General features: G+C 48.3%; 1 protein-coding gene across 4 annotated transcripts in view; it reads right to left on the reverse strand.

Annotated features, from left to right (window-relative positions):
- The window catches only part of gareml (GRB2 associated, regulator of MAPK1-like), a 169,905-nt gene that overhangs the window by 19,372 nt on the left and 125,005 nt on the right, over nucleotides 1–25,528 (reverse strand). For 3 of the 4 annotated variants that reach the window (XM_078212980.1, XM_078212979.1, XM_078212977.1), the window contains one exon: nucleotides 20,610–21,794. In XM_078212980.1, the coding sequence (XP_078069106.1) occupies nucleotides 20,610–21,794 (1,185 nt within the window). Of the gene's footprint in view, nucleotides 1–20,582; nucleotides 21,795–25,528 lie in introns of all 4 variants that reach the window. The other variant, XM_078212978.1, reaches the window with a different exon arrangement.

The following is a 25,528-nucleotide window of genomic DNA, read 5'->3' on the forward strand; positions in this document are numbered from 1 at the left end:
CAATTACTGTTTATTTTGGTAAATAAAACAATATTAATAAAACTGACTTTGTTTGACTTCTTAAAATGTTGAAATTTGTGCTCATTGTTCAAAATATTTCAAATAATATTCAGCTTCTTTACAATAATTCTGAACTTTTGTCCATCTTTACCACACTGCCAAAGGGTACAGGCTGGGCCTTTACATTATGAACATAATCATTACCTGACATTTCTGTAGTGCGAATATTACCTACCATCTTTCAGCCCACAACTTAATCTTACCCAGTCCTACTGTGGATGGTACAGCCTGTTCCATTTCCAAAAACGTTGTGAATGGAGCTGAGCACTGTACAATTATCAGTGAACAATATAATTCATAATGTTATGACAGAGGGAGTGATATTATTTGTTGTTGAAGATGGTAGGCCTGAGGACACTACTCTAAAGAACATTGATTGGCCGATTATAACCATGACTATTTTCCTGCATTTCACTCAACCGTTGGGTGATTTTCTATGAATCAGAGTCTTGCTAGTATTTCTTGGTGCCAAACTGAATGTCGCCTTGATGTCAACTTTACTTATTCTTGTTCCTCCCTCTGGGAGGCAGCCCCCCCCCCCTCCCCGGATCGGACCCCCCCGGCAGAGCGCACCCCTAACCTACCTCGATTGTGGTCTCCCTCCACCATCCTTCCCGCTCACCTTCAGTCCTTCGACAGCCGGCAGCACATTCCTGGACACTGACTTCGAGCCACCGCTGAAGTGACCGGGCTTCACACAGGTCCACTGGCGTCTGCTGGAGGAGGGGGGGCGGGCCCAGTTGGAACTCTGGTGGGGGGAGGTGGGATGAGGAGACGGGGCAGGCCCACATCGCCCTCTTGGGGGGTGGGGGGCAGGTGGGAGGGGAGGGGGTGTGACTTATCATCCCCTAGGGGGGTGGGAAGGGAGAGGGGGTGTGACGTTTCATTCCCTGGGGAGGGGGGGGAAGAGGGGGTGTAATGTATCATCCCCTGGTGGGGGGAGGAGAGGGGGTGTGACGTCTCATCCTCTGGTCAGGGGGATTCTGCTGCCTGTCTGCGGCCGATCCCGCCTGGCACCATCACTGGTACACTACCAGCCACAGCCATCTCTCCCGCTCTCTCGCACCTGCAGAGAAGAGTAATCTGTGGCTGGTAGTGTACCAGTGATGGTGCCAGGCGGGATCGGCCGCAGACAGGCAGCAGAATCCCCCCCGACCAGAGGGTGAGATGTCACACCCCCTCGCCTCGCCAACCCCCACCCCCCCCCTGCCCCCCAGGGAATGAGATGTCACACCCCCTCCTCTCCTCCCCCCGCCTGACCAGAGGATGATACGTCACACCCCCTCTCCCCTCCCCCCCCCCCCCAGGGAATGAGACGTCACAGCCCCACCCCTCCTCCCACCCCACCCTCTCCCCCCGGCAACCCCCCCCCCGACCAGAGGATGAACGGCAGAGAGGCTCTCTCCGCTCTCTGCTTTTTTTTTTCGCTCCCGGGCGCATTCTGTCAGATTTTTTCCGAACTGCGCCGGAAGAAAGCGTATGGGCGCGCTGGAGCGCGGCCTCCGGGCTCGGATCTATTTGACGCCTGCACCCGGCACTTAGTCTCTAAATGGTAAAATCGGGCCCTATGTTTTTCACCAGCTTGCATTCATATTCTCTTTTCCCTTTCTTTACCAGTTTCTTGGTTGTCTTTTGCTGGATTCTAAATTTCTCCCAATACCCGGGCTAATCACTTTCTCTGCCATCATTGTAAGCCACTTCCTTCAATCTAATGCAATCTTTAACTTCTTTTGTTAACCACAGTTGATTCACCCTTCCTGTTGGGTTTTTGTATCTTAGAGGAAAGTATATTTGTTGTAGACCATGTAATATTTATTTAAATACTAGCCATTGCCTGTCTGATTTTTTTCAGCATACCAATCCAACATGGCCAACTTGCCCCTCATACCTTCTTGGTTTCCTTTGTTCAGATTTAAGACCCTAAGCTTCAGAATGAATTCATTCACTTTCAAAATTAATGTAAAATGTGGTCACTATTTCCTAAAGGCTCCTTTTCAATGTGGTTATTAACTAGCTCTTTCTCATTGCATAAAACTAATTCTAAAATAGCCCGACCCCTAGTTGATTCTTCAGTGTACTGCTCCAGAAACCCATCTTGAGCACACTCCAGGAATTCATCCTCCAAAGCATTAGTGCGAAATTTAGATCTAGCACAACCTTCGAGCTGGTTGGCTCTAGAACATGCTCTAACAAACTATCATGAAAACACTCTCATAAACTCAACATCCAGGTTGATCTACTTCGTCCAATGCATGTATAGATTGAAATCATCCATAATTATCATCAGATATTTCTCACAAGCTCCCATTATATCTTCCTGTATACCTCATCCTGCAGTGTGGTTACTGTCACTGGTTGGAAGACCACACTTACAAGTGGCTTCTCACCATGACTATTTACATACAAATACATGAATTAGGAGTAGGCTACTTAGCCTCAAGCCTATTCCGCCATTCAATAAGATCATGGCTGATCTGATTGTAAGCTTAACTATAAATTCCCACCTACCTGATAATCCCTAATTAAAAATCTTCTACCTTAAAAATATTCAAAGACTCTGCTTCCACTGTTTTTTGAGGAAGAGAATTCCAAAGACTCATGACCCTCTGAGAAAAAGCGTTTCTCCTCATTTCTGTCTTAAATGGCCAACCCATGAATTTTAAACAGTGACCCCCTAATTCAAGCCTCTTCCACAAGAGGAAACATCCTTTCCATATCCATCCTGTCAAGACCCCTCAGGATCTTATATGTTTCAATCAATCACCTCTTACTCTTCTAAACCTAGCCTGTCGAACCTATCCTCATAAGACAACCTGCCCATTTTAGGTATTGGTCCAGTAAACCTTTTCTGAACTGCTTCCAATGCATTTACGTCTTCCCTTAAATAAGGAGACCAATAATATACACAGTATTTCAGATGGCATGGTACAGTGGTTAGCACTGCTGCTTCACAGCTCCAGGGACCTGGGTTCGATTCCCGGCTTGGGTCACTGTCTGTGTGGAGTTTGCACATTCTCCTCGTGTCTGCGTGGGTTTCCTCCGGGTGCTCCGGTTTCCTCCCACAGTCCAAAGATGGGCGGGTTCGGTTGATTGGCCATGCTAAAAATTGCCCTTAGTTTCCTGAGATGCGTCGGTTCGAGGGATTAGCGGGTAAATATGTGGGGATATGGGGGTAGGACCTGGGTGGGATTGTGGTCGGTGCAGACTCGATGGGCCGAATGGCCTCTTTCTGTCCTGTAGGATTTCTATGATTGATTCTTTCTATGTGGTCTCTTAATACAGCCTTGTATAACTAAAGCATAACCTCTCTACCTTTGTATTTAATTCACCTCACAATAAACAATAACATTTGATTAGCCTCCTCATCTCTACCCAAACTGATAGAACATTTTGACCTCCAGATCCAGGTCATATCTGTCTATAATGTACCACTGTCATTCTTCATCAACAGCTTTTCCTAACTTCCTACGTTTCGTAAATATCATGTGCTCTCGAGTATGCAGGCCCCAGTTATCTTGCAGCCACATCTTTGTAATGGCGCATACATAATTATTTATATTTGTGCTGTCAATTCACCTGTTTTGTTACGTTCATTCAGATACTGAGCCTTTAATTGTGTCTTTTTACTACTTTTGTAACCTCTAGCCTTATCTGCTGGTGCACTCTTAGATTTGTACACTCTGTCCCTTCCTGGCATGCTCCGATCATCATTTCCCTTATTGATACATTATTCTCTTGCCTTGTCTTCTCTATTATCATTACATCTTTGGGCAACTGTTCCTCTATTTCTGGTAAATGAAATGCTATATACATGTTTATTCTGATAAGGACTAACATTTATTTCATGCAACAAAATGTATGACGTGCCTTACAGAGAAGTGCTGAATACTGAGCAAGGAATCCATGTTCCCAATGTTGCTATGATGGAAAGGCAGGACATACATCATACTCTTCTTACTGCTAATGTCATTCTTGATGGAAAATACCTCACTTATACCTTTTACATCTTTGGGCTCAACTTGTCCAATGTTTTAATTCAACCAGCTTCCTGAGCTGTCCACTACATAATCTCCAAATAGAGTAAAGCTCCTTCTCATTCCACCACATGCACCCAATTTCACACTAATTTGTGCTTGCTCAGAACCCTGTCATCCCAGCCTCCAGTGGCTCTTCCCTCACTCCATCAGATGCAGTCACTCATTATCAAATCATCATTGATTTTGCCTCACTATATTTCTGCAGCCTTCTCCAGCCCCATGCCCCTGTTTATTTCCCTCATTTGCAAATAATTTTGTCTTGGGCATAATTCCACTTTGACCATCAATGGCAGAGACTTCAACAATTTGATCCAGTACCATGTAACTCTCGCTCTAAAGTCCTTCACCATATTACTTCTGTCCCTACTTTTAAAGCTTCCTCAAAACCCAACTCTTGGACTATGGTTTTGTCACTTCCCTAAAACCTTTGCTCTTTTGCAAAGAACCTTGGGATGTTTATTGAATTAAAGGCACGATCTAAATGCATGTAGTTGGTTGTGGCAAAGTCAATTTGAATAAAATAATCATCTGTGGAAATGTAACATAATGGCCAGGTATCTATGACAGGGTTCAATTTGTTGCATGTAAAAATAACCAGACATCCTTGGGAAAATATTTAACACTTCCAACTGATTTTAGCCAAAGGCAAATGCTGCAACATCACTGACACCAGTTCATGTTTGAAACATCTAACTAAAACTTCTCCCAAAAATATTCTCTCTCATTTTTAAGTCTGTCAGGGAAGTGTAAATAAGTATAAAATATTTTTGACAAACGTAACAACCTTATCCTGTTTCTCAATCCAATGAATGTGTATTCACATCAACAAGAAGAAAATTCCAAATGTTGCAAAATTACTGCCTTTAAAATATCTGCCCACAGACTGTGTTCCAATATCTGTACACTGCTAATGTTTAAAAATAGATTCAAATTTCCAGTTACTCGCTGAAAACATGACACAGCAATATTTCACATTTTAAAATTTTTACCGTAACAAATGACTAAATACTATTTTCTTTTTGTAGAAACTTATACTTTAAACTAGAGAGTGACATTCCCCATGTATACTTATCACCCATCACACGCCCCATGGAATTATAGTGCTTATAACAAGCAGCGCACACTTCTTCCCAGCTTCAAATCGGTTCCCACATCCCCGCTTCTCTAAGTAGTAAATTTGAGTGGCCATCTCCAGGCACATTCCATAGTTCTGGAGAGGTTCTTAAATCCAGCACCAGCAGTAAATCCTGTTCTGATTATTCTTCTTCTCCGCTGTCACACCAGGATGAATCTCCCAGAATCCTCAGATGGCTGCAGGATTGCCTCTTTGACTAGAGACCATCTATTTTCCACATCCAGTTGTGATAGCTCACAATGTCATGCAGGCTCTTCTCACTGCTAAGCATGTAAAGCTGCTGCCCATCTGAAATAATCATTGATTTGCAGGGAAACTTGTAACCTGATCTCAAAATGGCTTTCTCTGCCCTCTTTCCCATGGCAACACATTAACTTTGCACCCGGGTAGAAATGCTGACTAGTTTTTTTTTACTTCAGCTCCCTTTCATCTTAGAAGTAAATCGACAGTTTACAGCACAACTGTTTGCAACCGGATACATAGAACACCATTCTGGGACTTTGAGTCAGCTCATTGTAAACCCAGAGACAAGCTAAGTGTAAATACCTCGCACTTTTGCCACAGTAATCTAAGTCTTCCTTTGATTACAAACAATTAAACCTCACTGGCTTACTGTCAGGCAGATTTCAGAACAAGTCATGTGACTCCCTTTGTCCACCCTAAATGTGAAGCTACAGTCCCAAAACATGATGTGGAGATGCCGGCGTTGGTGGTGGGCACAGTAAGAAGTCTCACAACACCAGGTTGAAGTCCAACAGATTTATTTGGTAGCACAAGCTTTCGGAGCGCTGCTCCTTCATCAGGTGAGTGGGAGTTGGGTTCACAAACAGGGCATACTGTTTACTGTTAAGACTCGCATTCCAACCATTATCTTGTAAATTGAGTTTGTGTCTGTATATGCCCTGTTTGTGAACCCAACTCCCACTCACCTGATGAAGGAGCAGCGCTCCAAAAGCTTGTGCTACTAAATAAACCTGTTGGACTTTAACCTGGCATTGTGAGACTTCTTACTGTCCCAAAACATAACAATTGTATAAACCTCATAATTGTAACAGACTGTCAAAACCAGTAACTGTCTCTTTTTATTGAAATCCAACATGTCAAGCTCATGGCCCTTTCCTAATATCTTTCCTTTCCTCTGTATTAAAGTCAGTCCAATAAAAGGATTGACCCCCGTTGTTCTCTAGTTACAATGCAGGGTCTGTACCCAAATTATTATTCTACTCTTCACCTTTCAGTTGCTGAGCAACTTACTGGACATTTCTAGTATTTCTTATTTTTATTTCACATTTGCATCATTTTCTTCATATTTCTTGTGTTAAATCTAAAAGTCTGAGGTGCAAAAAAGTGGCTTAAAACAAAAATTTTAGAATGGAATATAACCAGAATGAATTGACCCAGATTTTGAGCTAGTAATGATTCAGGACTGCCAGCCCTCATCATTATTACCCCCCTGAAACTGACATCAACCTCTGGAGCCCACACATGCACAATAAATGAAAAATCCAGAAGTTGCCATTGAGGCTACCTTTTCTAATCAAGTATTTTGCTGAAGTTCCTTCAACCTTCCCCCTCATCGCCCCACCCACCCCCTCACCCCCAAAGTCCGCAATCAATTAGAAATCACTGAATTGATGAGAATCAACCTTTTGGGGTTATTAACCTTAGTATAAAAGTCCTTGAAAAAGTTACACCTTGTTGAATGAGGTTTAACTGAGTTTTTAATGACCTCAGTTGATAGTTTCTGTGACCAGCCTCACTGGCCCTGAAAAACCCTAAAAACTTCTCCAACGTGATAAAAAAGATTCCACATTTTTACTTTTTACAAGTATTTAATCTTCTACTTTCAATCCCATGCAGATGGTCAAATCATGGTTTTGTTCTCTGTAAAATTTAATTAGAAGTGGGGGGTAAACAATGCATTTTACTTCCTGCTTTGCTGTCTGTAAGAACACTTTATTTTACTCTGCTTGGTGACATCACTGTTGCTGGATACCTAGAGATCTCCTTGACTTGACATTAAATTATAACTAATGTTGGTAAAGGGGAAATCCACACCACTGAGATCGCCAGATCCTTGTGGGCAGCTTTCTTCCATGTCAGCGGTGATTATCATGATTTCACCCATGACTATGAAATTCCAGGCAATACGCCAGTAAAAAGCTGGGGTTTGAATATTTGTGGATGTGCAACTGAAGGTCCAATGTAGCATTGGAGAGAGGATTGCAGAAAACCTGGAGACATGGAGTAATTAAGCATCATTCATGCCAATTCCCCAGTCACAGTGGATCTCTTGTGGAAGTCAGGTAGGAGAATTAAACAATAATGAATGATGTATAAAAATAGCTTGCATGTGTAAATGGGATAATTTTGCAAACCTCTGCTTCCAGTGTGGCGCTTGGCTCGATGGGATCAGGGTTCACAGGGTTCACAGAATCTACCCTTGCGTATTATAACCCTTCCTCTGAATGTACTTCTGCTTAGTCAGACTCCATGTCACATGTAGATTTTCAGGAAAATAACACCAAGTTGCCTAACAGAGGAGAAACAGGTGGCATGGAGTACCAGTAAAGTTAGGTAAAATAATCAAAAGCATGACTGTAAAGATAGTTTAAGGAAAATGTAGAGAGATAGAGAAATAGTAAGGTCAAGGGTTTTATGGATTATGCTGCAGAGAGCAGGGCTGACAGTAGGGTTGCCAACTTTGGATGGATATATTCCTGGGGTTTTCATCATGTGACCTCCAGCCTTTTCTTTTTTCCAATATTTTTATAGCTAAATTGTTTGAAAAAAAATAACAAAACAGAGTTTTCACTTGAATACCCTGATGATTTTCCTCCAGTATTGCTCACAGCAGCATCCAGGAGATTAGTCGCCAATTCCTGGCACCTCCAAAATAATTCCTGGAGGCTTGGCAACCCAAACTGTGAAAGCTGAAATTTCTGTCTCTGATGATGAACTGGGGCTATGGGGCAATGCACTGGAGATTAGAGTTGAACCAAGCAGCAGTCATCACAGGCATTTTGTCCTATTACTACCTCTGAAACCTCCTCCAATCCAAAGCCCTAACTCATTTCATTATAAGCAGTACAAAGACAAAAAGGTGAGTGAAACAGCTCCAAAATGAAAGTGGACAGACTGGAATGTGAAGGGCAGAAACTTGCAGAAAAAAGGAAAGGCAGTTAAGGAGTTGCTAAAGTTGGGGTTCATGTTAATGGGCTTTGAAGTGTGCAGCAGGAAGATAAGTAATTAGGATAGTTGTCACAATCCCACAGTGCGGAGTTATGCTTGTGGGAGCATGAGATAGAACCACAACCCTGGTGCTGATTCTCCAGCCCGTGCTCAGAGTCCAGTTTTCTGTTAGCAGCACAGATTCAGTGAATTTATGCTAAGTTCCTGACATTTCTGCAGCTTAATTAAAGCATTTACATGCAGACGATCTAAAAAAAATTCTAACTTTGAATACTCCTGTATTGTCCGCAGGAATCTGTAAGTAACATCTTTTTGAAAACCCAGGTCAGATGTCGGTCACTTAAAATATTTTTCCCCCTCTTGGTTCCAGCACAACATAAATTACTTAGAACAACCCATAAGAATGAAGACATTTCAAGAGAATATACTCCATGGATGTAGCCTTGAACGTAACTCATAGATCTGTTTCTTAGGGGATGCCTTTAGACAGCATCTTTATATTCAAGCAGTGTATTCACAATTGTGATTTAGCAAGAAGAAAACAAATGGGTTTCACACTGCAAGATGTGGGAGAGTTCTGCAAATCCATGCTGGGAGTACTCCAAACTCTGACACTGATAAATTATACAGCTAGTTCAAGGCTTTGTGCGCAAGTCACTGAAAGATATAATTTTCACTGTTGGTTCTCTCAACAATCGCGTCTAAGAAAATGCTATTCTTTCAGGTTTCACAATCCAGAAAGTTCAGTGGCCAATTAGATAAATATTTAGCATTTCATTATGTGAAAATGGCAAAGAACTTGTCCTAATTTTTTTTTTGAAACATGGTTTATTACAGGAAGAGTTCTTTTGAGATCTTCTCCATTAAGTCATCCTTTATACTCTCCTTGTGCTTTTGATAAATTTTCGCACTTCACAGGGCCTGCTAAGCAAACTTTGCCAAACAAACGTGACTAGAACTTCAAGCAAAATTATGCATATGCAATGGGTTCTTTCACAATGTGTCCTTGGGCTGGCTCATTGTGAGCGAGGCTAAACTTACTTTGGCATGAACAGCCTCAACAATGTGGCCTGTTCATTGAAACACAGATTAAATGGGCCACAAGGACAAGGCTGAAGCCATATTCCTCTCCAGGCAACAAGAGAACGTATTTGTTTTATTTAAAAAATGTTTTTAATAAGATATATTTGCTGCTACCAATGAGCAACGGATTTCACAGGAGGCTGTGTGAAAATCTGAGTGTGCAGCCTTCACTTTTCCTGCATGACTACCTAGAATAAAATGATCAATTTATACTACCTGTCACTAATTCTGCAACTGAGATTGAAGGAATATGAGTTGAACCTTCTGTCCACCAGCCCTTTTGATGATATTCTCAAAAGGTGCTTTGAAATTTTGTTGGTCTCTAACAGGGGGATGGAGACCGACATGCACTGTCACCATGCATTGACACACTTCAGTGGAGCCATCTCTCTGTAGGTTCATCCCAGAATCAGAAATCCATTTAATTGTGACATTGACATCAGTGATCTTGAGAGCAGTTGAACATTGATTTGATTAAAAAATCAATTGAGATTTCGGATGTAAACACAGGAAGATTGAGCTCTTCAAATAATTGCAGACTGATTGATATGGAACAGAATCACTACAGTGCAGAAGGAGGCCATTCAGCCCAGCGGTTCCACACCAACTCTCCAACAGAGTATCTTACCCAGGCCTACATGCTGCCCCATCCCATAACCCCACACATTTATCCCACTGATCTCCTTAACCTGCACATCTTGGGACACTAAGGAGCAATTGAGCATGGGCAATCCCCCTAACCTGCACATCATTGGAATGTGCGAGAAAATTGGAGCACCCGGAGGAAACCCACGCAGACAAGGGGAGAAGGTACAAACTCCACACGGAGGAGGGAATTTTCCCGTCCCGGAACCACGCAAAGGCCCTTGCGCAGAATTTTCCAGTTTTGGGGCGAGCGTGGCCAAAACATCCCATCCAGACAGTCACCCAAGGCCAGAATTGAATCCGGCTCCCTGGCAGTGAGGCAGCAGTGATAACCACTGTGCCGCCCCACTGAATATATCATTGAATCATAGAAACCCTACAGTGCAGAAAGAGGCCATTTGGCCCATCGACCACAATCCCACCCAGGCCTTACCCCCATATCCCGACATATTTACCCGCTAATCCTTCTAACCTACGCATCTCAGGACACGAAGGGGCAATTTTAGCATGGCCAATCAACCTAACCCACACATCTTTGGACTGTGGGAGGAAACCGGAGCACCTGGAGGAAACACACTCAGACACAGGGAGAACGTGCAGACTCCACACAGACAGTGACCCAAGCCGGGAATCGAACCCAGGTCCCTGGATCTGTGAAGCAGCATTGCTAACCACTGTGCTACTGTGCCGTATCACTGAAGCATTACAGAGATCTCGGTGTCCATGTGCATAGATCCCTGATCTATGTTGATAGGGTTGATAGGGTTGTTAAGAAGGTGTACGATGTGTTAGCTTTTATTGGTAGAGGGATTGAGTTTCAGAGCCATGAGGTCATGTTGCAGCTGTACAAAACTCTGGTGCGGCCGCACTTGGAGTATTGCGTACAGTTCTGGTCGCTGTATTATAGGAAGGATGTGGAAGCATTGGAAAGGGTGCAGAGGAGATTTACCAGGATGTTGCCTGGTATGGTGGGAAGGTCTTATGAGGAAAGGCTGAGGGACTTGAGGCTGTTTCGCTAGAGAGAAGAAGGTTAAGAGGTGACTTAATAGAGGCATATAAGATGATCAGAGGATTAGATAGGGTGGACAGTGAGAGCCTTTTTCCTCAGATGGTGATGGCTAGCACGAGGGTACATAGCTTTAAATTGAGGGGTGATAGATATAGGACAGATGTCAGAGAAAGGTTCTTTACTCAGAGAGTAGTAAGGGCGTGGAATGCCCTGCCTGCAGCAGTAGTGGACTCGTCAACATTAAGGGCATTTAAATGGTCATTGGATGAACATATGGATGATATTGGAATAGTGTAGGTTAGATGGGCTTTAGATTGGTTTCACTGGTCGGCACAACATCGAGGGCCAAAGGGGCTGTACTGCGCTCTTATGTTCTATGTTCTATGTAACCCTGGGGCTTTGTATGACATATTCAGAAGTTATCAACTTTTGTGAAACAAATCCGAGACTTTTCAATCGCTCTGAACAAACAAACAAAGTTACTACAAGAGAACAAAGAAACAATTCTCCCCCCATTGGTAAACAGGACATCTGCAATCAGGAAATGATTGACAAATGGAGCCTGTGTCAAGGAGCCTCTCCCATCAATTAACAACCCTCAACAGTTTCCTTTTTTTGATATCATGGGCTGGCCAAATTGACAGGAGTGGTCTTTCCTGGTCCTGTCTGTGACTATCTCAATATGACCTCAGATTGGTGACTGATTAAAGAACAACTGGCAGAGTTAGTAACAGTAAATAAACCAGAAGTTAGTTATAAAGAAGTTATGCTGCAATGGAAGGTGAAACTGAGGTGGTGATAGGTTCATTTGTGCACCATTTTAAAGATTTTGCATGTGTTGGCATGGTGTCACAGTGCCACCATGGTTAGTACAGCTGCCTCACAGCACCTGGGACCGGGGTTCAATTCCAGCCTTGGGTGACTGCCAGTGCAGAGTTTGCCCGTTCTCCCCGTGTCTGCACAGGTTTCCTCTGGGTGCTTTGGTTTCCCCCCACAGTCCAAATGTGTGCAGGTTAGTTGGATTGGCTATTGGCACTAAATTGCCCCTTAGTGTCCCAAGATGTGTAGGTTAGATGGGATTAGCCATGGTAAATGTGTGGGATTACAGAAATAGAGTGGGGGAGAGGGCTGGGTAAAACACTCTGTCCAAGAGTTGGTGCAGACTCGATGGGCCATATGGCCTCTTCTGTACTGTAAGGACTCTATGATGATTAACATCATGATGTCCAAAAGGAACTAATCTGACTTACTGTGTTTACTGATCAACCTCAGGAGTTCTGGAAGTCACAGTTGCGAAGCTGAAAATCCAAGCAGCATTGGTAACAAGATATCCTTGTCCAAACTATGGTGCTGACCTTTCCAAAGTTTGTAGGTTCAGGGGAATTCCATTCCTTTGGCATAGCACAGGCACAGCAGGGGCAGATTAGATCCACCTGCATCACCTCACCAAGGAATCAGAATGCCCAGGTGAAGAGACTAGGTCAAGGAATGTTGGGTCACCAGTTGTAGGTGCCCCTTACAGTTTCCTTACTAAGATTGAATCTTTTTTTTACTCTCATATTCGGAGGTTCAGTTTCAGTCTCAAGTGGAATAATCCATAATGGTGGCTATAATATAAGAACATAAGAAATAGGAGCAGGAGTAGGCCATCTAGCCCCTCGAGCCTGCCCCGCCATTCAATAAGATAATGGCTGATCAGAAGTGGATCAGTTCCACTTACCCGCCTGATCCCTATAACCCCTAATTCCCTTACCGATCAGGAATCCATCTATCCGTGATTTAAACATATTCAACGAGGTAGCCTCCACCACTTCAGTGGGCAGAGAATTCCAGAGATTCACCACCCTCTGAGAGAAGAAGTTCCTCCTCAACTCTGTCCTAAACTGACCCCCCTTTATTTTGAGGCTGTGCCCTCTAGTTCTAGTTTCCTTTCTAAGTGGGAAGAATCTCTCCATCTCTACCCTATCCAACCCCTTCATTATCTTATAGGTCTCTATAAGATCCCCCTCAGCCTTCTAAATTCCAACAAATACAAACCCAATCTGCTCAGTCTCTCCTCATAATCAACACCCCTCATCTCTGGTATCAACCTGGTGAACCTTCTCTGCACTCCCTCCAAGGCCAATATATCCTTCCGCAAATAAGGGGACCAATACTGCACACAGTATTCCAGCTGCGGCCTCACCAATGCCCTGTACAGATGCAGCAAGACATCTCTGCTTTTATATTTTATCCCCCTTGCAATATAGGCCAACATCCCATTTGTCTTCTTGATCACCTGTTGCACCTGCAGACTGGGTTTTTGCGTCTCACGCACAAGGACCCCCAGGTCCCTCTGCACAGCAGCATGTTGTAATTTCTTTCCATTTAGATAACAATCCAATTTGCTATTATTTCTTCCAAAGTGAATAACCTCGCATTTGTTAACGTTATACTCCATCTGCCAGATCCTCGCCCACTCTCAGCCTGTCCAAATCTCTCTGCAGACCTTCTACGCCCTCCACACGATTCACTTTTCCACTTATCTTTGTCTCGTCTGCAAACTTTGTTACCCTACACTCAGTCCCCTCCTCCAGATCGTCTATATAAATGGGGAATAGTTGAGGCCCCAGTACCGATCCCTGTGGCACGCCACTAGTTACCATCCGCCAGCCAGAAAAGCACCCATTTATTCCGAGTCTCTGCTTCCTGTCGGATAGCCAATCCCCAATCCACGCTAACACCCTACCCCCAACTCCGTGTGACCCAATCTTCTTCAGCAACCTTTTGTGAGGCACCTTATCAAACGCCTTTTGGAAATCCAAAAACACCGCATCCACCGGTTCCCCTCTGTCAACTGCACTATCAGTCTTATTATCCATCACAAATGGTCAGATTACAGTTATATAGGCCTTGAGGTGTATTGTCAGTTACATTTTAGAGAGCAGATAGGCAAGTGGTGGGTGTCTGTTCGCGACTTATAGAACACTGGGCATGATGACATAGAACTCAGAGGCACAGCCAAGCCTAAAATGGTAATACACGGCTTTGTGCCTCACAATGGCAACACAACATTTTACCACTTTTCCATCTAATAATTTACGATGCTCACGGAGGAAATTAGGAATTGCCAATAAATGCTTGTCTGAGAGTGACGCTCACATTCCAAACAAATAAATCTGTACAAAACTCTGGTGCGGCCGCACTTGGAGTATTGCGTACAGTTCTGGTCGCCGCATTATAGGAAAGATGTGGAAGCGTTGGAAAGGGTGCAGAGGAGATTTACCAGGATGTTGCCTGGTATGGTGGGAAGATCATATGAGGAAAGGCTGAGGGACTTGAAGTTGTTTTCGTGAGAGAGAAGGTTAAGAGGTGACTTAATAGAGGCATACAAGATGATCAGAGGATCAGATAGGGTGGATAGTGAGAGCCTTTTTCCTCGGATGGTGATGGCTCACATGAGGGGACATAGCTTTAAATTGAGGGGTGATAGATATAGGACAGATCTCAGAGGTAGGTTCTTTACTCAGAGAGTAGTAAGGGCGTGGAATACCCTGCCTGCAGCAGTAGTGTACTCGCCAACATTAAGAGCATTCAAATGGTTATTGGATAAACATATGGATGATATTGGAATAGTGTAGATTAGAGGGGCTTTAGATTGGTTTCACAGGTCGGCACAACATCGAGAACCGAAAGGCCTGTACTGTGCTGCAATGTTCTATGTTCTATAAATATCAGAAAGCTGGGACGGACTGCAACTGCAGACTGCCGTGTCCTTGAACCAGCTGGGTCTTACCTAGAGGTTACAAACTAATTCAATTCCAGTAACTTCTTCCAGGTTCACACCATCGGTAACCTCGGAGGCTTCCACAAATGTGATAGCACAGTGCACAAGATTAGGCAGACGCAAGTTGTTAGGAAGAGGGAGAACCGAGGTAGCAGGCACTAGGATCAGAGACACATCATACTTTAGATGATAAAACATGGCAGCACCTCAGTAGCAGCACCCAGAGAGTTTTGTTTATATGGTCCTGGAAGATATGTATGTAAGTGAGAGGATTGTTATGGCTGACGAGTATAAAGGCTGCTGTGTGAATGTAGCTGATGGTGACTTTTTCCCAAAGCAAGGGCTGTTGGTGAAAACCATGCTCAGGGTAATTATGAAGACAGAAAACATATGAGAGACAGTCATATGACTTCCACAGGTACTTTGACTTCTCAGTTTCTGACCAACGTTCTGTTGGTGAAGATAGGTGCCTTGCTGTTCGAGCAGGTCCATGCCAGTTTCTTGACAAAGGTTTATTCATTACACAGCCAGCAAAAATGATTCCTGACACTTTGGCCATTGCTGAACACATGCTGACACAGTAGTTAGCATTGCTGCCTCACAGTGACCCGGATTCGATTACCAGCTTGAGTCATTCATTGTCTGTGTGGAGTCTGCATGTTCTCCCCGTGTCTGCGTGGGTTTCCTCTGAGTGCTTCAGTTTCCTCCCACAGTCCGAAAGATGTGCTGGTTGGGTGCATTGGTCATGCTAAGTGCAGTGACTAGGAATGTTCACAGTATCATCCGAACCTGTCGAGGGGGGAGGGACGTGTGGGGGGGTGTGTGTGGGGGGAGGGTGTGGTGGTGTTGAGGGCTGGGGGGAGTGTGCCAGGTGTTGTGGAGGTGTGTGGGGGGAGGACGTGTGTGTGGGGGGGAAGGGGTGTGTGGGGGAGGTGGGTGTGTGTGGGGGAAGGGTGTGGGGGGGAGGGGTGTGGGGGGGAGAGGTGTGGGGGGAGAGGGGTGTGGGGGGAGAGGGGTGTGGGGGGAGAGGTGTGAGGGGGGAGAGGTGTGAGGGGGGAGAGGTGTGAGGGGGGAGAGGTGTAAGGGGGAGGGGTGGGTGGGGGGAGGATTGTGTGGGGGGAGGGGTGTGGGGGGGAGGGGTGTGGGGGGAGGGGTGTGGGAGGGAGGGGTGTGGGGGGGAGGGGTGTGGGGGGAGAGGTGTGGGGGAGAGGGGTGTGGGGGGAGAGGGGTATGGGGGGAGGGGGGAGGGGTGTGGGGGAAGAGGGGTCTGGGGGGGAGGGGTGTGAGGGGGAGAGGTGTGAGGGGGGAGAGGTGTGAGGGAGGAGAGGTGTGAGGGAGGAGAGGTGTAAACGGGAGGGGTGTGTGGGGGGAGGATTGTGTGGGGGGAGGGGTGTGTGGGGGGAGGGGTGTGTGGGGGGAGGGGTGTGGGGGGGAGGGGTGTGGGGGGGAGGGGTGTGGGGGGGAGGGGCGTGGGGTGGGAGGGGTGTGGGGGGGAAGGGTCTGTGGGGGGGAGGGGTGTGTGGGGAGGAAGAGTGTGTGGGGGGGAGGGTGTGTGAGGGAAGGGTGTGTGGGGAGGAGGGTGTGTGGGGGGGGGAGGGTGTGTGGGGGGGGAGGGTGTGTGGGGGGGGAGGGTGTGTGAGGGGGAGGAGGGTGTGTGTGGGGGAGGGGCGTGTGTGGGGGAGGGGCGTGTGTGGGGGAGGGGCGTGTGTGGGAGGGTGCGTATGGGGGAGGGACGTGTGGGGGGAGGGGCACGTGAGGGAGGGGCATGTGGGGTGAGGGGCATGTGGGGGAGGGACATGTGGGTGAAGGGGTGAGTGGGGGCGGGGCGTGTGTGGGAGTGGTGTGTGTGGGGGAGTGTGGAGGAGGGATGCATGTGAGGGGAGGTGTGTGTGGGGGGAGGGGTGTGTGGGGGGAGGGTTGTGTGGGGGAGGGGTGTGTGGGGGAGGGGTGTGTGGGGGAGGGGTGTGTGGGGGGAGGGGTGTGTGGGGGGAGGGGTGTGTGGGGGGAGGGGTGTGTGGGGGGAGGGGTGTGTGGGGGGAGGGGTGTGTGGGGGAAGGGGTGTGTGGGGGGAGGGGTTTGTGGGGGGAGGGGTTTGTGGGGGGAGGGGTGTGTGGGGGGAGGGGTGTGTGGGGGGGAGGGGTGTGTGGGGGGAGGGATGTGTGGGGAGGAGGGGTGTGTGGGGTGGAGGGGTGTGGGGGGGGAGGTGTGTGCGGGGGAGGGGTGTGCGGGGAAGTGATGTGTGGGGGGAGGGGTGCGTGGGGGGAGGGGTGCGTGGGGGGAGGGGTGTGGGGGGAGGGGTGTGGGGGGAGGGGTGTGGCGGGAGGGGTGTGGGGGGAGGGGTGTGGGGGGAGGGGTGTGGGGGGAGGGGTGTGGGGGGGGAGGGGTGTGGGGGGGGAGGGGTGCATGGGGGGAGGGGCGTGTGGGGGCAGGGCGTGTGTGGGGGGAGGGATGTGTGTGGGGGAAGGGCGCGTGTGGGAGTTGGGACGTGTGTGGGGGAGGGGCGTCTGTTGGGGAGGGCCGTGTGTTGGGAAGGGGCGTGGGCTTGTACGGGGGTGGGGGAGTGTGTGGGGGCGTGTGCGGGGGTGGGGCCGTGTGCATGTGCGGGGGTGTGTGCGGGGGCGTGTGTGGGGGCGGGGGCGGGGGCGTGTGCGGGAGCGGGGGCGTGTGCGGGAGCATGTGCAGGGGCGTGTGTGGGAGGGGGGTGTGGGGGAGGAGGGTATGGCGGCCGGGGGTGTGGGGGGCCGGGGGTGTGGGGGGCCGGGGCGTGGGGGGCCGGGGCGTGGGGGGCCGGGGTGTTGGGTGCCGGGGCGTGGGGGGCCGCGGTGTGGGGGGCCGGGGCGTGGGGGGCCGGGGCGTGTGGTGTGTGTGGGGGGGGGGGGGGGCCGGGGTGTTGGGTGCCGGGGTGTGGGGGACCGGGGTGTGGGGGACCAGGGCGTGGAGGGCCGGGGTGTGGGGGGCCGGTGCGTGGGGGGCCGGGGCGTGGGGGGCCGGGGCGTGGGGGGCCGGGGCGTGGGGGGCCGGGGCGTGGGGGGCCGGGGCGTGGGGGGCCGGGGTGTGTGGGGCGCCGGGGTATGTGGTGTGTGTGGGGGGGGGGGGCCCGGGGTGTTGGGTGCCGGGGTGTGGGGGGCCGGGGTGTTGGGTGCCGGGGTGTGGGGGGCCGGGGTGTGGGGGGCCGGGGTGTGGGGGGCCGGGGTGTTGGGTGCCGGGGTGTTGGGTGCCGGGGCCGGGGTGTGGGGGGCCGGGGTGTGGGGGGCCAGGGTGTTGGGTGCCGGGGTGTTGGGTGCCGGGGTGTTGGGTGCCGGGGTGTGGGGGGCCGGGGTGTTGGGTGCCGGGGTGTGGGGGGCCGGGATGTGGGGGGACCAGGGTGTGGAGGGCCGGGGCGTGGGGGGGCCGGGGCGTGGGGGGCCGGGGTATGTGGTGTGTGTGGCGGGGGGCCGGGTCGTGGGGGGCCGGGGTGTGGGGGGCCGGGGTGTGGGGGGCCGGGGTGTGGGGGGCCGGGGCGTGGGGGGCCGGGGTGTTGGGTGCCGGGGCGTGGGGGGCCGGGGCGTGTGGTGTGTGTGGGGGGGGTCCGGGGTGTTGGGGGCCGGGGTGTTGGGGGCCGGGGTGTTGGGGGCCGGGGTGTTGGGTGCCGGGGTGTGGGGGGCCGGGGTGTGGGGGACCGGGGTGTGTGGGGGACCGGGGTGTGTGGGGGACCGGGGTGTGTGGGGGACCGGGGTGTGTGGGGGACCGGGGTGTGTGGGGGACCGGGGTGTGTGGGGGACCGGGGTGTGTGGGGGACCGGGGTGTGTGGGGGACCGGGGTGTGTGGGGGACCGGGGTGTGTGGGGGACCGGGGTGTGGGGGACCGGGGTGTGGGGGACCGGGCTGTGGAGGGCCGGGGTGTGGGGAATGTGCTTTACAGCCTTTGAACACTTCTGGAGAGAGAGAGAGACACCTTTCTTTTGACACTCAAACAGCACCCTCCAAAGCACAAGACAGAGAACATGTGAGAGCGCGCGAGGGAGCGCGAGGGAGCGCGAGGGAGCGCGAGGGAGCGCGAGGGAGCGCGAGGGAGCGCGAGGGAGCGCGAGGGCATTCTTGCTTCTTTCGGGTCCAAGCAGAAACTCGCTGTTTTCCCTGTCGGCTGAGCCCCCCCATTATTTCAGCACTTTGTTGCTTGTAAATCAACCTGATCAAATCCTACTCCGTAACCTCCAGGGAAAAACCAAAATAAACTAAAATACATTCGTTCAGATTAAAACAGATTGGCACCAGGTCAGCCAGAACTGAATTTTAAACATACGCCTCACAAGAAACATGATATAAATGGACTTCTTAAACGCACAGTATCATCACATACTGTTCTGATTGGTAGATTTATAAGATACTATAATCTCTTTCACAAACTTAGGTGGCATGTTTTTCACCGTGTTCTACACCTTGAAAAACACAGCAAAGCATTTTCCAGTCAGGCACTTCTGTCAATTTTATAGCATTGAATGTGGAACATTCAGACAACATGAATGTAGATAATCGTAAAGTTACCAAAGATAAAAGCATTGATGATTGGTGCTATTTATACAAAGTAAATAATGTTTACCCATCAAATTGACCAATTCTAGTCAGTAGTTTTGAAAACATAAATGGGCTGAAATTGGATTGTATAATATCAGTAATACATTTTTATCAATCATTATAAATCATTCAAAGCTCTATTCAGTATTTTAAATGGGTCAATACCCTCACATAATGGACAAACCCACTTCCTATAAACGCATTTGTTACTCATGGCTTCATTTGAATGTAAACTGTAAAAGATTATAATCTCTTTATGTGCCACTGTTCATAAATTGCATCGTTTTTTCATTAATTCTGAAAATACTCTAAAGTCTATTGTATAAATGAAGTCAGAAATTCAAATGGCTGGCGCCTGTCAGAAATGAAGCCTGTTGATCAGCTCAACAACAGCACTGTGAGGGGTGGCACAGTGGTTAGCACTGCTGCCTCACGACCTCAGGGACCTGGGTTCGATTCCTGGCTTGGGTCACTGTCTGTGCAGAGTTTGCACATTCTCGCCTCGTCCACGTGGGTTTCCTTCAGGTGCTCCAGTTTCCTCCCACAATCCATAAGACATGCTGGTTAGGTGCATTGGCCATGCTAAATTCTCCCTCAGTGTACCTAAATAGGCACTGGAGTGTGGCCACTGGGAGATTTTCATAGTAACCTCATTACAGGGTTAATGTAAGCCTACTTGTGAAACTAATAAATAAACTTAAACTTATAATGATTTGCTGACAATAAACAGGCAGAAACAACAGGTTTCAATTGCCAGGTCTCCATACTTGGGAGACGATTTTCGTCAGCATTGCAGGTTCCTTGGTCCATTAATTTTAATGGACATATGCTGACCACTGACTTCTGTGCTTGGAAACTATATATATTATATATATCACCCTGAATGCAAAGCTCCATGTTAAGAGGATTCACTCAAAGTCTTCACCATCATCTCCACTAGGTGCTTTCCTGCATGATTTAGACATGGAACTTTACATTTAAGAATTGTTGGTTTGAACCCATCCTTTATTATCCCTTAGCACAAATGTGTTGGAACACTAATACACAAAGCACCATCCCACAATTCTGCCCCTTGCAGTTAAAACATTAAAAAAGAACTTACACTTGATCCATTTGCTATGATACTCACAGCTTCTGATTTTGGAGGCACGGGGGGTGGGCTTGGCATTCTGGATTCTCCCATTTGTAACACAGCCAAGTGTGTTGAAAGGACAGGATCCTCATTTGGGGACGCAGTGGAATGAGAGTAGAAAGAGATCGAACTCTGCTGTGCTTTGTTTTCACTCTCTGTCACCAGGCTGCAGGGATCCTTTGAATGATCTGGAATTTGATTGGTCCAGAGCTCCTCATAGGGAATCTCAGGCTGCTCCTGAGTCCTAAAATAATTTTCTGTCCAATCAGGTGTCAAATACTCTCTGTCCACATCAACCTCTGGTGGAGTCAATAATTCATGCGGCATGATCTGCTGCTCCCCAATAGAATCCCTGCACCTCTGAAAGGTAACCTCCCCATTGCTGTGCAACATAGCACCACTGAAAGCACACATGGACAGCCTTTGAAATGACTGGGTTAGTTCATCTCGGGCATAGTTCAGCGAATTGGTTGTATATCCCTGCAAGCAAACCCTGATTCTTCGCGGACTAGTGCAGTCATCAGTGAAGTCTGTTTTGACCTCTCGGACTGCTTTTGAGTACTCATCAGCATTGAAGTGCTCCTGGCTAAACAACGTTATTTCCTGCACCAATTTCTCATACAGAGGGTTGCCTCGTATTAAGCCTTCAGGGAGCACAAACCTGGGCATGTCCGAGAGCAGCAGAAAGTGCAAAGGTATAATGTCATCCTTACGAATGATGCAGCACAGGACTACAGTCTTTGATATAATACTGACAAGTTTATAGCGATGTCCTTCCCGGATGCAGTGAAGGTCATAGGAGTTGCGGGGTGGACGAGAAGGAACGGTGACATTAACCGGTAACCGGACCTTTTCTATAATACTTCGGATGGTGTGCTCTCCTTCCTGCATCTGTATCTCAAGGGGGCTACGAGTGCTGAACTTTCCTCGGCACTGGAAGGGAAGGCTTAGGCTCTCATTGGTCCTGTGATTCATGCAGATAAGACACGGCATCTTGCCTTTGACTTGTTTGCTGAGCGTGCTCGTCTTGCCCAGTTTTCGCAGTATTGTGTTGAAGCGGGATTTTTCTTTTATAGTCTTGGCGCAGAGGATCTCAGCCTGGCCCATCAGTGTCAACTCATCACCAGCGTGCAGTGTGAAATTGTAAACCTCACTATCTTCACTGAATTCACCAGAGACCACCTGAAAGAAACAGAGAATGTTAGGAATGTTCAAATAGGCTGGATTAACGAGGAACGCACTTAATATTATACCACTAAATGTCTCAATATCATTTAATGCATCATCATAACTTCTCACAACTGCAATTTTTAATCATTGGGTGACCTTAGAATAGGGACTAAACAATCCTGACATTGCTATAACAATGGGCCTTAACTAGTGGCAGTGGTGGTATTTATGTTGGAGAGATCCCTGTATTTTTTGGACAATGAACCAGTGGGGCCCTGATTCCAGCACAGCTATACCACTGTGCAGGCTGGCACAGAAACGTGCTTTCAGATTCCCCACATACAACTTTTTAAACTAGTTAATGAAATGGGCTAAGGTCCAGCTAAGCGAGCAGACAGGAGAAATGTGAAACACAAAAGCCACGCCTTTTGATACATTCCTTACTGGCCTTACTGTATACTAGCCAATCTCTGAAGGTGCTGCACAGAAATCAAGATTAAATAGTCGAAAGGTCAAGCAGGGTTAGAGGATGGGATATAATTGGATAAAGCCAACAGATGATGGCAAAGATAGATGCCAAAAGAGAGAAGATTGAGCAAGGTAGGTTGGGTCTGAAGGGAAATGTAGAGTGGGGTTGGAGGCCACTGAGCAAAGTAGAGAAAGGCTCCAGCGAAGACAAGAGTTGGGGTTGATGAAGTAGAGGAGGGTAAGAGACCCATGAAGAAGAGAGACTACGGTAAAACATTAGAAGATTCCTCAGTGAAGGGTGAAGCATAGTCAAAGGGTTAAATGGTCTATCCTGTTCCTATATTCAGAGCAGAGTCAGAGAGTCAGATTTTGGGGGTATGGGGAGGGGGGAGGGGGTTGTTTGGGGAAGCAGCCACTGGTACCAGCTGAGAATAAATCAGTGCATTCAACAGGAGGGAGCAGGAAGTGGCAGCAGGAGCAAGTTTGGCCGTGCTTACAACAGAGCAGTGACTGGGAGAGTCCAGAACATCAGATTGGAAGAGGAGTGAGAAGAAGTGGTGACAATAACAAACTGGTATCACAGTTATTGCTCTAAAGTATACAATTAAAAATGTCAAATTTTGAAAAAACGTCAAGCACTTTTCTTGGAGACCAGATTTGCATTGTGGCTGAGAGGAAGCAGAAGAGGAAGTGCTCTGTGGTACCACCTAGTGATGATGTGGAGATGCCGGCGTTGGACTGGGGTAAACACAGTAAGAAGTTTAACAACACCAGGTTAAAGTCCAACAGGTTTATTTGGTAGCAAATGCCACTAGCTTTCGGAGCGCTGCTCCTTTGTCAGGTGGAGTGGAGAAATGCTCACAAACAGGGCATACAGAGACACAAACTCAATTTACAGAATAATGATTGGAATGTAGTCTTTACAGATAATCAAGTCTTAAAGGTACAAACAATGTGAGTGGAAAGAGCATTAAACACAGGTTAAAGAGAAGTGTATCGTCTCTAGACAGGACAGCCAGTGAGATTCTGCAAGTCCAGGCAAGCTGTGGGGGTTACAGATAGTGTGACATGAACCCAAGATCCCGGTTGAGGCCGTCCTCATGTGTGCCGAACTTGGCTATCAGTTTCTGCTCAGTGACTCTGCACCATCGCGTGTCATAAAGGCCACCCTGGAGAACGCTTACGCAAAGATCAGAGACCCAATGCCCACGACCGCTGAAGTGCTCCCCCACAGGAAGAGAACAGTCTTGCCTGGTGATTGTTGAGCGGATGTTCATTGATCCGTTGTTGTAGCGTCTGCATGGTTTCCCCAATGTACCATGCCTCGGGACATCCTTTCCTGCAGCGTATCAGGTAGACAACGTTGGCCGAGTTGCAAGAGTATGTACCGTGTACCTGGTGGATGGTGTTCTCACGTGAGATGATGGCATCTATGTCAATGAGCCGGCACATCTTGCAGAGGTTGCTGTGGCAGGGTTGTGTAGTGTCGTGGTCACTGCACTCCTGAAGGCTGGGTAGTTTGCTGCAGACAATGGTCTGTTTGAGGTTGTGCGGTTGTTTGAAGGCAAGAAGTGGGGGTGTGGGGATGGCCTTGGCGAGATGTTCGTCTTCATCAATGACATGTTGAAGGCTCCGGAGGAGATGCCGTAGCTTCTCCGCTCCAGGAAAGTACTGGACGATGAAGGGTACTCTGTCCACCGTGTCCCGTGTTTGTCTTCCGAGGAGGTTGGTGCGGTTTTTCGCTGTGGCACGTCTGAACTGTCGATCGATGAGTCGAGCGCCATATCCTGTTCTTATGAGGGCATCTTTCTGCATCCGGAGGTGTCTGTCGCGATCCTCCTCATCCGAGCAGATCCTGTGTATACGGAGGGCTTGTCCGTAGGGGATGGCTTCTTTAACGTGTTTAGGGTGGAAGCTGGAGAAGTGGAGCATCGTGAGGTTATCTGTGGACTTGCGGTATAGTGAGGTGCTGAGGTGACCGTCCTTAATGGAGATGCGTGTGTCCAAGAATGCAACAGATTCCGGAGAGTGGTCCATGGTGAGTCTGATGGTGGAATGGAACTTGTTGATGTCATCATATAGTTGTTTCAGTGATTATTCACCATGAGTCCAAAGGAAGAAAATGTCATCGATGTATCTAGTGTATAGCATCGGTTGAAGGTCCTGTGCAGTGAAGAAGTCTTGTTCGAACCTGTGAATGAAGATATTGGCATATTGAGGGGATGTTCGGGGCTGTCTTGTGAGTGCGGTTGATGAATTTGGTGTTGACGCACCTCCTGATGGCTTGGGCATACATGTCAAGTAGACAGCTCCGAACATCACCCAAGCACAATGCAACGCCATCTGCGCTCTCAAGACCAACTGCACCATTGTCATCAAACCAGCAGACAAAGGAGGGGCCATCGTCATACTGAACAGAACAGATTACTGCAAAGAAGTGTACCGACAACTGAACAACGAGGAACACTACAGACAGTTACCCGCAGATCCGACCAAAGAACACCCTCCGTGCTCTCATCCCACGTACTCCCCGCGTTGGAGATCTCTACTGCCTCCCGAAGATACACAAGGCAAACCCACCCGGCCGTCCCATCGTATCGGGCAATGGGACCCTGTGCGAGAACCTCTCCGGCTATGTCGAGGGCATCCTGAAACCCATTGTACAAAGAACCCCCAGCTTTTGTCGCGACACTACGGACTTCCCACAGAAACTCGGCACACATGGAGCAGTTGAACCAGGAGCGCTCTTTGTCACAATGGATGTCTCGGCACTCTACACCAGCATCCCCCACGATGATGGCATTGCTGCAACGGCCTCAGTGCTAAGCGCCGACAACTGCCAGTTTCCAGATGCAATTTTACAACTCATCCGCTTCATCCTGGACCACAATGTCTTCACCTTCAATAACCAGTTCTACATCCAGACACACGGAACAGCCATGGGGACCAAATTCGCACCTCAATATGCCAACATCTTCATGCACAGGTTCGAACAAGACTTCTTCACTGCGCAGGACCTTCAACCGATGCTATACACTAGACACATCGATGACATTTTCTTCCTTTGGACTCATGGTGAGCAATCACTGAAACAACTCTATGATGACATCAACAAGTTCCATCCCACCATTAGACTCACCATGGACTACTCTCCAGAATCGGTTGCATTCTTGGACACGCGCATCTCCATTAAGGACGGTCACCTCAGCACCTCACTGTACCGCAAGCCCACGGATAACCTCACGATGCTCCACTTCTCCAGCTTCCACCCTAAACAG

The sequence above is a fragment of the Mustelus asterias genome, chromosome 5, assembly GCF_964213995.1.
Source record: "Mustelus asterias chromosome 5, sMusAst1.hap1.1, whole genome shotgun sequence".
Taxonomy (NCBI): domain Eukaryota; kingdom Metazoa; phylum Chordata; class Chondrichthyes; order Carcharhiniformes; family Triakidae; genus Mustelus; species Mustelus asterias.